The sequence below is a fragment of the Leucoraja erinacea genome, chromosome 15 (genome assembly GCF_028641065.1).
Source record: "Leucoraja erinacea ecotype New England chromosome 15, Leri_hhj_1, whole genome shotgun sequence".
Lineage (NCBI taxonomy): Eukaryota > Metazoa > Chordata > Chondrichthyes > Rajiformes > Rajidae > Leucoraja > Leucoraja erinaceus.
This window is the reverse complement of record NC_073391.1, coordinates 31953428-31970488: the sequence shown is the minus strand read 5'-3', so window position 1 is coordinate 31970488 and position 17061 is coordinate 31953428. Positions and strand designations below refer to the sequence as shown.

Here is a 17061-nt window from a genome sequence, read left to right as displayed (position 1 = left end):
CTATGCCTCCTCCAATTTATAGCACACCCTTTTGCTCCCTCTTTTGAGGCTAGCTAAGGAGGCCAGGGCTGGGCTGGCTTAAACGCTGGGCAGGTGGACGAGAACAGCAGTATGCCAGGGGAGCAGGATCAGGAAGAGCTACTGGGTGTCGTGGGCCACTACATGGCTCCTCCACGCGACCATCTTCCCAACAAAGCCCTGCAGGAGCATGCCTTTCTAGAGGCAAATCCGCAGGCAGCTGGGTCAGCAGACTCGCAGACAAGCAGCGAATTCTGAAGCTCCTAACAGAAGGGTCAAGATGTTACCGCCTTTGCTCGTTTTTCCACGGATCATACTCACCTGGCAGGCGAGACGCCATGATCACCAAGGTGGTTCTCCCAGGATGAGACTATCCCGTTGCACTACCAGGGTGCTGACGCCTAAGATGTTCCCAAATTTGGGATACTCGACTGAACAATGGTGCATATAGACCTGCCCGCAACCCCAAATATACGGGGCTATGCAAACCGCTGCTGCGGGAAGAGAGGCAGCTAAACCTGTGCGCCTCATGAGGGCAGGCCATGGAACGAGCAGGACATCGCAACACCCAGCTGGCAGCACCCCTCGGCATCCACCAGCAATATCAAACAAGGACTGGTGAAAGCCTGGCGACCGCTTCACATTACCCCCAAAGTTCTTTTAGACAGGGGCCCAGAGTGGAGCCGTGGGAAAATGCGCCGCCCCACCGACAGCACCAGCATACCAGCAAACTAGGCCTTCATGAAAAAACAATAAACATGGAGGTAGGTAGTCTGGTTCCTCCCAGTTTACACTAAATAAGGGTGTTCTACTAACTGCGGGGGGGGCATTTACACTTGTTGATAAAGCATGGGATGCTGTCACAAATAACTAAAAATATACTCAACAGTATTAGAGGATAAAAACAAATTCAAATTGGGCATATTACCGCCAGTTCAGCAATGCGCCCAAAGGGCATTTTCTCCCTCTAAGAAAAGAGAAGTGAGAAGGTCAAGCTGAACTAGAAAGGCTCATTACTAAACGGATCATGGGAGTAAACATGAACCATTGGAATTTGTATCGAATATATTCACCTAAAACTACAAAAGATGGTGAATGTAGCATCATCATTGATCTAATATCACTAAATAAATCTGTTGAGTATATACACTTTAAGATGGAGACGGGTTTTTGTCACTGCCAGACATCTGATCTCCCAAGGATACCTATGGGGAGCCTTGATATGGAAGATGCTAACTATCTTATACCCATACACTAGGATCATTATAGATACCTAAAAAATTTTACCTGGATAATGGATATCCCGGTTAGGGCAACCATGGGAGCATAGAGCATTCCCTATGGTCTAACCTCAGCCCCAAACTACTATAAATATTAAAAAATGGCCATGAAAATATTTTTTTTTTAAAAAACAAAAAAAAAAAAACAAGCATAATCATGGCATATATTGGATGATATCCTCATATTAGGGGAAACAAAGGAATTAGCTGTGGGAGCAGTTCTAGCTACGAAACAGCTCTCTAAAGCTCTGAGGTTTATCCCACGCCCAGATATACCAGAATTGAAGCGTTAACTACCAAGGATTATCTGGGCTTCAATAATAATTCCGTCCATATGACTGTTACTTTGCCAAGGCACTTGGGTCACTATAATCAAATCATGAATGTACCCACTGAAGCTATATCACAATTAAGGTGGTGGGCAGACATATATTTGGCATAGTTCTCAGCCCTATTATCATCACCAATCCCAACTTGGTTATTAAAAACCGATGCCAGTACTTTAGGCTGGGGAGCAACTAAACTCCATATCCAGCACAGGTAACAGATGGACCAATTCACAAACATCGTTACTACACATACCGGGCATCAACTACTTGGGATTGGTGATCGCCTATTGGGCTAAAAAGCATATGCATTTCAAATGCAGCAAGCACATATGTGGTTACGGATTGATAATACTATGGTGGTGGCTTACATCAACCATATGGGGAGCATAATAATCATTATTGTGCAACAAATGGTCAAACAAATCTGGCAATGGTGTGTCAAAAGACATTTTAACTATCAGCTGCCTATGTCCTAGGAAGCTAGAACACAGTGGGAGACACCATGTCACGGGGTAAAATTTATGATTACATTGAATAGATGTCAAACCCAAAATATCTGCTAAAGGTATTAAGCAGTTTGAAAGCCAGATATCAATTTGGTTGCACAAGACGGAATCACCAGTAACCCATGTATGTGACTTAGGAACCAGATTAGAGGCAGCAGCGATAGATGCCTACACGCTGGAAGGGGGAATTTCTGCTTTGCCTTCCTCCCTTCTGCCTCATCAGACGGGCACTTCGCAATACAGATGGGATCTGTCTCCGAGGTATTGAACGTGCCCGACCGGCCTACACAGCCATGGTTCCCAGTTCATCACGACGCGGTGGGCGAGTCACCTATGGATTTCCCTAGTGGACCATGGTTGCTGACTCAACCCAGTATCAGGCACAAGCCACCCATGCCAGGGAAACATCAAACTCCTGGGTGCAGGGTTTGAATAGACCTTACCAGGGACTGGGATTATCCAAAGGAACCATTACCACCATGTCGGCATCCCTGCGAACAGTCACTAAAAGCTAACATGGGTAAAATACTGCCACGACGCAGGGACAATGAACTATTCAACCACTGACGTATTGGAGTTCCTGGAACATCTACACCATGACTAAAAGGTGAGTTACAGTGCCGTAAATACAGCATGGAGCACCTTATCTGCTTATCTAAAACAGCATGTCAGCAGAGCATGGGATCCCATATCTCAGAGAATGGCACCAGCCAGATCCCTCAGTCTTGCTCAATCTATGTTAAAAACGCTCATGCTTATGGCTCTCGTACACGCTCACAGAGTCCAGTCACTCCATAAGACTAGACTGGATAACATGGTAATTACCCCAGACGCATCACGTTCATATTCTAGGTCTGGTAAAATCTAACTCGCGGGTATATGGGACTAGGCGAGATTATGAGTTCGGCACGGACTAGTAGGGTCGAGATCGCCTGTGTTTTCCGTGCTGTAATCGTTATATGGCTATATGGACCAGGAACGCCCAATTAACTGGTGGGATTCCGGGCCTACCCACCAGAGTCCAGGTTGAGTGTGGTGACCCATCTACTACTATATATAGACACAACCCACAATCTTAGAGGGAGAGGAAAGCCTATGGGTCAACCACAGAAACCCCAAGACGGGGTACGAGCCAAACCACTCCAAGGTGGCTCAAACAGGTACTGAAAGCTGCCGGAATAGATAATAATACATTTTAATCCCATTCCACTAGGGCAGCATTGGTATCAGCGGCTGAACGAATGGACATCCCGGTTGACCACATTCTCAATACGGCAGAATGGTCAAGGGAACGACGTTCAGAACATTTTTTATTATAAACCGTTGATAAACCTGATTTAATTGCAGGAAGAATATTACAAACTGCAATATTAATTTAAGCTCAGGGGAGCTCTTTATGTTGTTATTGTTAACAAATACCTTTCTGTTTCTTGTGAAAGCAGATCCACTGGTTGATTACGATAACACTTCCTCCCTCAAAAACTTCGGCAGTGAGTGAAATAAAAAACTGTTACACGGTTTGAAATCACAGAACTTTGAAGTCTTCACGGAATCACTCACGTGACTCCGAAGTAAAATAGTAAGATTAAACGAGTACTTACCAGTATGAAGTTTGATCTGTATTTTATGAGGAGTTACGGTGAGGTATTACGCGCCCGCCGCTCCCACCCTCAATATATAGATCAAACTAATAAACTGATGTCTCATGATCTTTACTATCTTACTTCAAATATTGTGTCTATCCTGTGATTTCACACCGCTGCTTCGAAGTATGCCGCACATGCGCACTGCGCTGGGGTCTTCACGTAATACCTCACCGTAACTCCTCATAAAATACAGATCAAACTTCATACTGGTAAGTACTCGTTTAATCTAACTATTAATGCTGTTATAAACTTACATCCTGGGTATAAAATCATTCCATATTTCTCTCCTGTTTGCTCCCTCACTGGGTTTATGCTAGGATTTCATAATTTTCTGACCTGGGATACACTGCCTGAGCTTTCTTCATCGGCATTTGAGGGCACTGGGCCTGTAGTTACTGGAGTTTAGGAAGATGAGGGAGGACCACAATGAAACTAACCGAATATTGAAAGCCCTGGATAGAGTGAATGTGGAGAGGATGTTTCCACTAGTGGGAGATTCTAAGAGCAGAGGCCATAGCCTCAGAATTAAAGGACGTACTTTTAGAAAGGAGATGAGGAGGAATTTCTTTAGTCAGAGGGTGGTGAATCTGTGGAATTCATTGCCACAGACGGCTGTGGAGGCCAAGTTATTGGGTATTTTTGAAGGCGGAGATTGACAAGTTCTTGATTAGTATGGGTGTCAGGGTATACAGGGAGAAGGCAGGAGAATGGGGTTGAGAGTGAAAAATGGATCAGCCATGATTGAGCGGCGGAATTTACTCGATGGGCTGAATGGCCTGATTCTGCTCCGATAACATGATTTTATGAGGTTATGAACTTCACCTTGAGCACTGTTCTACACTATGGTGAGCAGAGAGCTGGTGCGAGTGTGGTTAGTAGTCAGAGCTTCTGTACCTCTTGTACAAAGGACTGGAGATCGGATTTCACAACTGACTTCATGGCCGCCATCTCCTTGTCCATGTTGGGAATCTGTTGAAAGAACAGAAAAGAGTTGAACGTTGTTCAACAAATAGGACGTACATGGTAAATGGTAGAGAATTGAAGAATATAGTTGAACAGAGGGATCTGCGAATAACCGTGCATTGTTCCTTGAAGGTGGAATCTCATATAGACAGGGTGGTAAAGAAAGCTTTTGGTATGCTAGCCTTTATAAATCAGAGCATTGAGTATCGAAGCTGGGATGTAATGTTAAAATTGTACAAGGCATTGGTGAGACCAAATCTGGAGTATGGTGTACAATTTTGGTCGCCCAATTATAGGAAGGATGTCAACAAAATAGAGAGAGTACAGAGGAGATTTACTAAAATGTTGCCTGGGTTTCAACAACTAAGTTACAGAGATAGGTTGAATAAGTTAGGTCTTTATTCTCTGGGGCGCAGAAGGTTAAGGGGGGACTTGATAGAGGTCTTTAAAATGATGAGAGGGATAGAGTTGATGTGGACAAGCTTTTCCCTTTGAGGATAGGGAAGATTCAAACAAGAGGACATGACTTCAGAATTAAGGGACAGAAGTTTAGGGGTAACATGAGGGTGAACTTCTTTACTCAGAGAGTGGTAGCGGTGTGGAATGAGCTTCCAGTGGAAGTGGTGGAGGCAGGTTCGTTGGTATCCGGTGGGCGGCGTGACTCTCGTCAGCAGCGGCCTCTGCAGTCTGTCCGCGTTTTATTATTTTCTGTCCATGTTTTTATGTAGTTTTTTGTTATTTTTTGTTGGGGTGTGTGTGTGGGGGGGTGTGGGGGTGGGGTGGGAGGGGGGGGGAAACTTTTTTAAATCTCTCCCTGCACTGGAGACCCGACCTTTTCTCGTCGGGTTTCCGTTATCGTTGGGGCTGCAAAGAGGAGCGGCCTCCAACAGGAGAAGACCGGGGACTCTGGTGCCGACAACTCACCATCGCCGTCGCGGGGCTGGCCGAGTCCGGAGCGGGTGGAGCGGTGGAGGAGCGCCGCTGCTGCTGGTGCTGCGGCCCAACCGGAGAGTCGGAGGCTTCAACGGCAGGTCTGTGGACGGCGGCACCAGGAGCCCGCGGGTCCCTGGAGGGAGACCGCTTTTCAGGGCTCTCGCAACGGCGACTTCCCCCGCCCGAGTTGCGGGGTTGAAGAGCTCCTGGAGCGGGGCCTACATCACTGCCCCGCGCGGCTTGGAATGGCCGCGGGACTCTGCGAGCGCACGCCGGGGGGCTCTAACATCAAGAACCCGGTGTGCGACTTCGCACCACCCGGCGTGGCTTTAATGGCCGCGGGACAATCGCCATCGCCAGCCGGGGGCTTTGACTTTGACTTTGACATCGGGGGGGGGGGGGGGGGGGGGGGGGGGGGGGAGAAGAGTGCAGTGAGAGAGATAAGTTTATTTTGGCCTTCCATCACAGCAATGTGATGGATGTTTATGTAAATTATGTTGTGTCTTGGGTCTATTTGTTTGTAATGTATGGCTGCAGAAACGGCATTTCGTTTGGACCTCAAGGGGTCCAAATGACAATTAAATGGATCTTGTATCTTGTATCTTGTATCATTTAAAAATAAATTGGATAGGCATATGGATGAGAAGGGAATGGAGGGTTATGTTATGAGTGCAGGCAGGTGGGACTAAGGGAAAAAAGTTGTTCGGCACGGACTTGTAGGGCCGAGATGGCCTGTTTCTGTGCTGTAATTGTTATATGGTTATATGGGTGTGATCATCCAAGATGGTGGCTGCGGCGATGGCGGACTGAGGAGAGGATCGGTGCCGGTGAGCGGGCTGGGGGCTCAGCACTCGTGCCTTCGCCAGCACTGCGAGGGATCATAGACTCAAAGAGCGTGGAAACAGGCCTTTCAGCCCAACTTGCCCATGCCGTCCAACATGCCCCATCTACACTAGTCCCACCTGCCACTTGATCCATATCCACCTAATCTTTTCCTATCCATGTACCTGTCCAAATTATTTTTAAACATTGTCATAGTACCTGCCTCAAGTACCTCCTCTGGCAGCTCGTTCCATATACCCACCCATCCTCTCCACATCCACTCTAGCCAGGCCTTTCGCTATTCGGTACGTTTCAATGAGGTCCCCCCCCCCCCCCCCCCCCATCCTAAACTCCAGCAAATACAAGCCCAGTGCCGTCAAATGCTCATCGTATGAGTGGGATGGGTCCTTACCTCTGAGAAGTTGGGAAGGACTATGAGGCCATCCACGAGATCCTGGCTGTTGGCACAAGGTGCACCACACCGAGTGAACGTGTCGCGGATGTCCTGTTTGATGGCGCTCAGATTCAGCTGGAGATTCTCTTGCTCTTGGATCAGCTTTGCTGCCGTGGCATTCACCAGAAGCAGCTTGCCATTCATTCTGTTGATGTCTGCAAATGAAACACTTGCAATGTTTGGGCAGGAAAAATTGAGCCACGACCCTAAGGGTCAGATGCTGAAATTCCACTAAATAGGACACAAAGTGCTGGAGGGACTCAGCGGGACATCTCATGGAGAACATGGATAAGTGACATTTTGGGTTGGAATCTTTCTTCAGATTCTTCCACACGACAGCTGCTCCCAGTCACAGGACAGTGGCACAGTGCCCGAGAGCCAGGTTCAATCCTGACTACGCACGCTGTCTGAACGGAGTTTGTACTTTCTCCCAGTGACCGCGTGGGTTTTCTCCAGGTCCTCTGTTTTCCGCACGCATCCCAAAAACATGCAAATTTGTAGGATAATTGGCTTCTGTAAATTGCCTCTAGAGTGTAAATGCAAAACTAGGGTAACATAGAACTAGTGGACTCGGTGGGCTGAAGGGCCTGGTTCCACACTGTATCTCTAAACCAAACTAAACTAAACTAAACTATCAGAGGATGTGTGTAGAGCCTAGACCAGTATAGACACGAAGTGCTGGAGTAACTCAGCAGCTCAGGCAGCATCTCTGGAGAACATAGATAGACGACCTGGAAGGATCCCGATGTGGGTCAGACGCAGAACATAAATACTGGGATTATCTTAAAAAGGAACTTTGTTGGACCTGGACGAGTCTGGCCTCGGGGCTTGTCACCCTGTTGTACAGCTCTATGAATCCGTGAATTGGGTAGATCTTTATCTATTCCAAGTCATTAGTGTTGATAGATTCTCGTTTCGTAAAGATGTCAAAGGTTACAGGGAGAAGGTAGAAGAATGGGGTTGAGAGGGAAAGATAGAAAAATAGGGAATAGGGTATAATATGGAATAATTATTCTTTTTTTATATGCCTATTTAATAAAAGTTCAGTATATATAAATAATATATATATATATATATATATATATATATATATATATATATACACACACACACACATATATTTATACACACACACATATATATATATATACACACACACACATATATATATATACACGCACACACTCATATATATATATATATATATATATATATATATATATATATATATACTAGACCAAGTGCAGACCCGTTGGGTCTGTTCCCCCAACGTGCGGTTGTGGGGGGGAGGCGGCATGCAGCGGCACACACTAACTACCCCCGCACTAGCGCTAATGGAGGGGGGAGAGAGAGAGAGAGAGAGAGAGAGAGAGAGAGAGAGAGAGAGAGAGAGAGGAGAGAGAGGGGGGGGGGGGGGGAGGGAGGGGGGGAGAAGGGGAGAGGGAGATGAGGGGGAGAGGGGAGAGAGAGATAGTGGGAGAAAGAGGGGGGGGGAGAGAGGGGGAGAAAGGAGGAGGGGGAAAGAGAGAAAGAGAGAGGGATAGTGAGAGAGAGGAGGGGAGAGAGAGAGGGTGCCTTTTTAATTCAACCCAAACCCAAACAACCATTTGCAGGCAGTGCTTTTTTACCTTTAACCATATTTTCATTTTCAAACCAAATTAAGGGTGCTCACAGTGCTGTAGACATTTGTCAGTGTCATTCAGAGCTCTGATTGAGGCACACCACTTGCAGAAACTGATTGAGGCACATCACTTGCAGAGACTGATTGAGGCACACCACTTCCTGGTTTTATAGTCCCTCCCCCTCCCTCCAGCAGGGGCAGCAGAGAGAAAGGGGGATTTTCTAAAACATTAATATCTGTCAATTTTCATCGATGGTAAAAATCCTCGGCACACATGTGGCGTAGGGGGGCTCTGAGCGAGGTGGCCAAAAATGACGGCCGTAGTTGGCGGCGTACTCTCGGAAATCGCAGCACAGAAAGCCAAAACCGGTCAAGAACAGACTTTTAGTAATATAGATATATATATATACTAGACCAAGTGCAGACTCGTTGGGTCTGGTCCCCGAACGTGCTTCAGACCCCGAGTACGGGGTGTGTTGTTAACAAACTGAACTCACTGTGTAATGAAAAAAGTCAAAATGTTTTGAGGAGGGCATCAGTGAATGTAAAAATGAATTAGCTAGCGAAATGGAAAAAATGATGGAAATTCAGTGTGTGGTGCTGGCAGACCAAGGAAACAAAGAGGCTGAATCTGACATACACACACACACACACACACACACACACATAGTTTTTAGACAGACAGACAGACAGACAGACAGACAGACAGACAGACAGACAGATAGACAGATAGACAGATAGACAGAGAGATAGATAGATAAATTGATAGATAGAAATATATATACTGAACTTTTTCTTGTTTATGACGGGTTTTACAGAATAATATGTTTACATATCTGTTGTGCTGCTGCAAGTAAGAATTTTATTGCTCTGTTTCGGGACCTCTGACAATAGAACATGTTTTATAACACTCTCGACTAGCAGTGTACTATCATATGAGTTTCCTGTAGTCATTACCTTGTGCCAGCTCTGACGCTGTGATTAGAGCAGGGTACACACTTTCACCCAACGTCTTCTTGACGGCTTCACCAAGACTCGAACCAATATCTGTAAACGGTAACAACAGTTTCAAACCAGTCAAAGCAAAAGAGAAAACCAGCTTTTGGAGGCAAGATCATCGACTGCAAAATGCCACAACATTGACCACATCACTACAAGTGCAGCACTTTGCAAGACTGTCCACACTGACAGATAGTTGGGGGGTTGGAGAAGCACGGGTGGGCAAGGAACCCACAGATTTAACAAGGGTACTTTGAAAGTCATTGTGGAAACCTCACCCTTTGCTAAGTGCATGGCCTTCTCCAAGTTCTCCAAGTTCTCCAGGAATTAGTAGGTTAACCTATGATTAGAGTTCGTCAGCACTGGGCCTGCACTCGCTTGACTTTCGAAGAATGAGGGAGGACCTCATTGAAACATACGGAGTAGTTAAAGGCTTGGATAGAGTGGATGTGGAGAACTGCTGTAGATTTGGGAGGAACAACAGCAGCAGCAGATTAGCAAGAGATACGACTGATTGGCTCTAGACCAAGTGGGAGGAGAGGGGTGAAAACAGTTAAAGGCCAAGGACGCACAGTCTTAGATGCATCAAAAGATTCAGTAGATAAAGTAGAAGTAGCATTTATTGTACCAGAATTTCACATCAAAGTAGGGAAGAGGATTAATAATGAGGTCTCAGTAAACACAGGTGAAATGATTGCAATAATGTTAGCGGTACAGTGGGTCGAGGATACTAGGCCTTTAAGGACAGTTATTTGTTAAGATTCAAGTTTAGCAATAAAGAGTTTACAGCACAGTCATTCAGACAATAGACCAGACATTTTGATAGAAATACAACAAACACTATTCAGAATTCAAATGATGGGGCTTACAGTCATATTTTTATGGGTACCAGCACACATTGGCATTAGAGGAAACGAAATGGCAGATAAGGTAGCAAAAGAGGTAACAAAAAGAAGTAAGCTTGATTTAAGTATTAACATAGGTAAAACTGAAATCAAAGACATTATTAAGCAAAGACTGAAGGAAAGATGGCAAAAGCAATGGGAGGAAGAGCGGAAAGGACGGTGGTTCTACAGAGTCCAGAGGTAAGTGGGAGAGATGAGATGTGCAGGAAAGAACAGAGAAGAGGAGACAGTGATTTCAAGAATTAGATTTGGCCACACTGGTCTGAACAGTACACTTTTTGTAATGGGCAAGCATAATACAGGCAGATGTGAATACTGTGGGCAAGAGGAAATGATAGAGCATGTCATTGTACATTGTGAGAGGTATGAGGAGGAGAGAGAACGGATGAGTGAGCAGTTCAGAAAAGAAGGAGAGCAATTTGATTTGGTAGATATTTTGCAAGGGAGTTCAAATAAGTGCTATCAAATCCTGATGCTTTTTCTTAGGGTAACCAATTTGTTCGGAAGGATATAGGCTATTAGAATATGTAATGGTGTTGTTTGATCCACACTCCATGCCAGTTGGTGGCGGTAATGCACCAAAAAAGTTGTTTGCCAACCGCCAAAAAACACTATATAGAAGAAGGAGAAGACACACAGTCTTTGTTCAGAACTGCTGTAGATTTGGGAGGAACAACAGCAGCAGCAGATTAGCAAGAGATACGACTGATTGGCTCTAGCCCAAGTTGGAGGAGAGAAGTGAGTCAGAGGGGTGAAAACAGTTGAAAACTGAGGAATTTGCTTTGTAAATTGGTAAATCAGGCAATTTATCAGTCAATTTAAGCAGGACAGCTCTTAGCGAGCGGCAGTGAGTGAAGTGCCCTGTGAGAAAAGTGTGAGTCTTTGGCTCGAGAGTATTCGGCGAGGAGGCTGAGGAGAGGAGACCACGCAATACGCTTGAGAGGTAGAGACAAAAGAAGGAGATGTCAGGCAAGCTGATTCAGTGCGATGCTTGCAGTATGTGGGAGGTCAAGGACACCGCTGGTGCCTCTGGCTGCTACAAATGCGAAAAATGCATCCAGGTAGAGCTCCTGAAGGGCCGTGTTGGGGAACTGGAGAAGCAAGTGGATGACCTCCAGTTCGTACGAGAAACGGAGTCGTTCCTCGACAAGTCCTACAGTACGATTGTTACACCTAAGGTACTGGAAGAGAGAAGGTGGGAGACAGTGAGAAAGGGAGGGAAGCATGGAATGCCAACGTCCCCGGGTGGTGTACCTCTTGTAAACAGGTTCATCCGCTTAGAAGCTGTTGGGACAGAAGACGTGAGCGGCGGACTGGCTTGTGATGCGAATAGGGCTGTTGAGCCAAAACCAAAAAGGCCGAAGGCAGGCAAGGCCATTGTAGTGGGAGACTCCATCGTGAGAGGTACGGACAGGGGTTTCTGTGGCAACAGACGGGATGCAAGGATGGTGTGCTTCCTTCCCGTTGCCAGGATCCAGGATGTCACGGACAGAGTGCAGAAAATCCTCAAGGGCGAAGGTGAACATCTGGAAGTGGTAGTGCATGTCGGCATAAACGATGTCGGAAAGAAGGGGATGAATATTCTGCAGCGTGACTTTAGAGAGCTCGGAAAAATGTTGAAAAGCAGGACCTCCAGGGTTGTTATCTCCGGTTTGCTGCCAGTTCCCAGTGCTAGCGAGAGCAGGAACAGGGAGATACGGGACCTGAACGTGTGGCTGAGGAACTGGTGCACGGGGCAGGGATTTAGATTCTTAGATCACTGGGATCTGTTTTGGGGTAAGGGGGAACTGTACAAAAGGGACGGATTGCATCTTAACAGGTGTGGGACCAGCATTCTGGCAGGCAGGTTTGCCACTGCTACACGGGTGGCTTTAAACTGAATAAGGGGGGTGGGGTGTTGAATGGGATAGTGGAGGATGGAGTTAAAGGGAAAGGGTTTCTTAAATGTGTGAGCGTAGAGACCGAGGGGTGTAAAATGAGGGTAGAAGAAATAGGTAGCAAGGTGAAAAGTAAAAGTGGCAGGCAGACAAAACCAGGGCAAAAATCAAAAAGAGCCACTTTTCAACATAATTGTATAAGGGGTAAGAGTGTTGTAAAAACAAGCCTGAAGGCTTTGTGTCTCAATGCAAGGAGCATTCGTAATAAGGTGGATGAGTTGAATGTGCAGATAGCTATTAATGAATATGATATAGTTGGGATCACGGAGACATGGCTCCAGGGTGACCAAGGCTGGGAGCTGAACATCCAGGGATATTCAATATTCAGGAGGGATAGACAGAAAGGAAAAGGAGGTGGGGTAGCGTTACTGATTAGAGAGGGGATTAATGCAATGGAAAGGAAGGACATTAGTTTGGAGGATGTGGAATCGGTATGGGTAGAGCTGCGAAACACGAAGGGGCAGAAAACGCTGGTGGGTGTTGTGTACAGGCCACCTAACAGTAGTAGTGAAGTTGGAGATGGTATCAAACAGGAAATTAGAACTGCGTGCGACAAAGGCAAAGCAGTTATAATGAGTGACTTCAATCTAAATATAGATTGGGTGGGGTGGTGAGGAAGAGGATTTCTTGGAATGTATGCGGGATAGTTATCTAAATCAACATGTAGAGGAACCAACGAGAGAGCAGGCTATTTTAGACTGGGTATTGAGTAATGAGGAAGGGTTAGTTAGCAATCTTGTTGTACGTGCCCCCTTGGGCAAGAGTGACCATAATATGGTTGAGTTCTTCATTAGGATGGAGAGTGACATTGTTAATTCAGAAACAATGGTTCTGAACTTAAAGAAAGGTATCTTTGAGGGTATGAGACGTGAATTGGCCAAGATTGACTGGCAATTAATTCTAAAAGGGTTGACGGTGGATATGCAATGGAAGACATTTAAAGGCTGCATGGATGAACTACAAAAATTGTTCATACCAGTTTGGCAAAAGAATAAATCAGGGAAGGTAGTACATCCATGGATAACAAGGGAAATCAGGGATAGTATCAAAGCGAAGGATGATGCGTACAAATTAGCCAGAAAAAGCAGCCTACCAGAGGACTGGGAGAAATTCAGAGACCAGCAGAGGAGGACAAAGGGCTTAATTAGGAAAGGGAAAATAGATTATGAAAGAAAACTGGCAGGGAACATAAAAACTGACTGCTAAAGTTTTTATAGATATGTGAAAAGAAAGAGATTAGTTAAAACAAATGTAGGTCCCTTGCAGTCAGAAACAGGTGAGTTGATCATGGGGAACAAGGATATGGCGGACCAATTGAATAACTATTTTGGTTCCGTCTTCACTAAGGAAGACATAAATAATTTGCCGGAAATAGCAGGGGACCGCGGGTCAAAGGAGTTGGAGGAATTGAGTGAAATCCAGGTTAGCCGGGAAGTGGTGTTGGGTAAATTGAATGGATTAAAGGCCGATAAATCCCCAAGGCCAGATAGGCTGCATCCCAGAGTACTTAAGGAAGTAGCTCCAGAAATAGTGGATGCATTAGTAATAATCTTTCAAAACTCTTTAGATTCTGGAGTAGTTCCTGAAGATTGGCGGGTAGCAAACGTAACCCCACTTTTTAAGAAGGGAGGGAGAGAGAAAATGGGGAATTACAGACCAGTTAGTCTAACATCGGTAGTGGGGAAACTGCTAGAGTCAGTTATTAAAGATGGGATAGCAGCACATTTGGAAAGTGGTGAAATCATTGGACAAAGTCAGCATGGATTTACGAAAGGTAAATCATGTCTGACGAATCTTATAGAATTTTTCGAGGATGTAACTAGTAGCGTGGATAGGGGAGAACCAGTGGATGTGGTGTATCTGGACTTCCAGAAGGCTTTCGACAAGGTCCCACATAAGAGATTAGTATACAAACTTAAAGCACAAGGCATTGGGGGTTCAGTATTGATGTGGATAGAGAACTGGCTGGCGAACAGGAAGCAAAGAGTAGGAGTAAACGTGTCCTTTTCACAATGGCAGGCAGTGACTAGTGGGGTACCGCAAGGCTCAGTGCTGGGACCCCAGCTATTTACAATATATATTGATGATCTGGATGAGGGAATTGAAGGCAATATCTCCACGTTTGCGGATGACACTAAGCTGGGGGGCAGTGTTAGCTGTGAGGAGGATGCTAGGAGACTGCAAGGTGACTTGGATAGGCTGGGTGAGTGGGCAAATGTTTGGCAGATGCAGTATAATGTGGATAAATGTGAGGTTATCCTTTTTGGTGGCAAAAAAAACGGGAAAGCAGACTATTATCTAAATGGTGGCCGATTGGGAAAGGGGGAGATGCAGCGAGACCTGGGTGTCATGGTACACCAGTCATTGAAGGTAGGCATGCAGGTGCAGCAGGCAGTAAAGAAAGTGAATGGTATGTTAGCTTTCATTGCAAAATGATTTGAGTATAGGAGCAGGGAGGTTCTACTGCAGTTGTACAGGGTCTTGGTGAGACCACACCTGGAGTATTGCATACAGTTTTGGTCTCCAAATCTGAGGAAGGACATTATTGCCATAGAGGGAGTGCAGAGACGGTTCACCAGACTGATTCCTGGGATGTCAGGACTGTCTTATGAAGAAAGACTGAATAGACTTGGTTTATACTCTCTAGAATTTAGCAGATTGAGAGGGGATCTTATAGAATCTTACAAAATTCTTAAGGGGTTGGACAGGCTAGATGCAGGAAGATTGTTCCCGATGTTGGGGAAGTCCAGGACAAGGGGTCACAGCTTAAGGATAAGGGGGAAATCCTTTAAAACCAAGATGAGAAGAACTTTTTTCACACAGAGAGTGGTGAATCTCTGGAACTCTCTGCCACAGAGGGTAGTTGAGGCCAGTTCGTTGGCTATATTTAAGAGGGAGTTAGATGTGGCCCTTGTGGCTAAGAGGATCAGGGGGTATGGAGAGAAGGCAGGTACGGGATACTGAGTTGGATGATCAGCCATGATCATATTGAATGGCGGTGCAGGCTCGAAGGGCCGAATGGCCTACTCCTGCACCTAATTTCTATGTTTCTATGTTTCCACTAGTTTCCACATGTTTCCACTAGTGGTAGACTCTAGGACTAGAGGTTATAGCCTCAGAATTAAAGGATGTTCTTTTAGGAAGGAGATAAGGAGAAATGTATTTAGTTAGAGGGTGGTGAATTATTCGCCACAGAAAGCTGTGGAGGCCAATTCAGTGGATATTTTTAAGGCAGAGATTAGCAACGTTACAAAATTTTGAGATTTAAAAAATCAAGCCTGCAATTTATCCCATCAGATAAAGCATAAAAAGAAGTTTAATTTGACACCTAATTCACTTTCATATCTTCAGTATTAAAAAGGTTATGGCTATTTTCATACTCGGAAATTAGCATCTTGTTCCCTATTGCTTTTCCATTGACTGAACACAAAAGCTATGATTGAGGCCAGTCAAAAGCCCATAAATTTCTTAAAAATTAAGGGAACTGAAATAAATGTTCAGTTATTATAGATTGAAGCATTCTGAAACAAATATGAAACAATCTTACTTGGATGACCTGAAATTAAATCATATAATTAGTTAGTTACCTAATTGTAGCTAATTACAAAATTCAATTACTTGATCTAAACATCTATCCATTTCTTAAGAAAAGATTAACATTTTTAAATAGCCTAAGTGCCCAAATAACATTCACACAAGAATTCACAATATAACATGATTTTTAAATCTCATTGTCATGAATTTATAGGCCAAATGGAAGGAATTTAGTGTTTAATTCCCGTAAATTAATGGCCATTTTAATCATCTTGCGGGTGGGATTTTGTGGAACGCGATCGTTTGGAACGTTGCATTTGCGGTGAATTTAAACCCCATAATGGCAGGAAAAACACTGCTGGGTTGTTTGGGGCCTAAATCACCATTTCGCAATGTAAAATTTGGATTAAGGTAATCCTAAGAAGCACGTTTATATGTAAAATAAACTGCTTACCTTTAGCTGTCCCGTCCGTGAGACACGTCCCTGGTATCGGCATTGACGGCTTTAGAAGCTGATTTTTATTTTACTCCAGCGCTGAAATTGTCCAGCGATGTTTTAAAAAAAAATTCCCAGCGCCAGTCGGAGCAATTCTTCAGCATAAGCTAACAGCCCGAGAAAATAAAACTCTGGCAGGCAGGAGAAAACCGCATTTTAACCCCGCCCCCCCTCCCCCCCTCAAAGGCGCCAAAGTCGCGCACACGGCCAGTGACAGAACTGCAGCGCCGCTGAAGGTAAGTTTTGTAACATACCTACAGAAATAGATAGATTCTTGATTTGTACACGTGTCAGAGGTTATGGGGAGAAGGCAGGAGAATGGGGTTAAGAGGGAGAGATAAATCAGCCATGATTGAATGGCGAAGTTGACTTGATGGACTGAATGGCCTAATTCTACTCCTATTCCTTATGACCTTATGACCTTAAGTTTCTCCCAGTCCCAATGTGAAGATGGAGACACAAGCAACTATAGATACTGGAACCCTGATCAAAAAACACAACATGCTGAAAGGAATCGAGTAACACAGTGGTGCAGCGGTAGAGCTGCTGCCTTACAGCGCCAGAGACTGTGTTTGATCCTGACTATGACCTGTACGGAGGTTGTGCGTTCTCCCTGTG

At 45.1% G+C, this 17061-nt stretch overlaps 1 protein-coding gene across 7 annotated transcripts in view; it reads right to left on the bottom strand.

Moving 5' to 3' along the window:
• LOC129704135 (prominin-1-A-like) overlaps positions 1–17061 on the bottom strand; it is a 72499-nt gene that overhangs the window by 33600 nt on the left and 21838 nt on the right. For all 7 annotated transcript variants that reach the window (XM_055647042.1, XM_055647046.1, XM_055647045.1 and 4 more), the window contains exons 7-9: positions 9530–9619; positions 6910–7106; positions 4674–4748 (exon numbers count right to left, since the gene is read on the bottom strand). In XM_055647042.1, coding sequence (XP_055503017.1) covers positions 4674–4748; positions 6910–7106; positions 9530–9619 — 362 coding nt within the window. The remainder of the gene's footprint in view (positions 1–4673; positions 4749–6909; positions 7107–9529; positions 9620–17061) is intronic.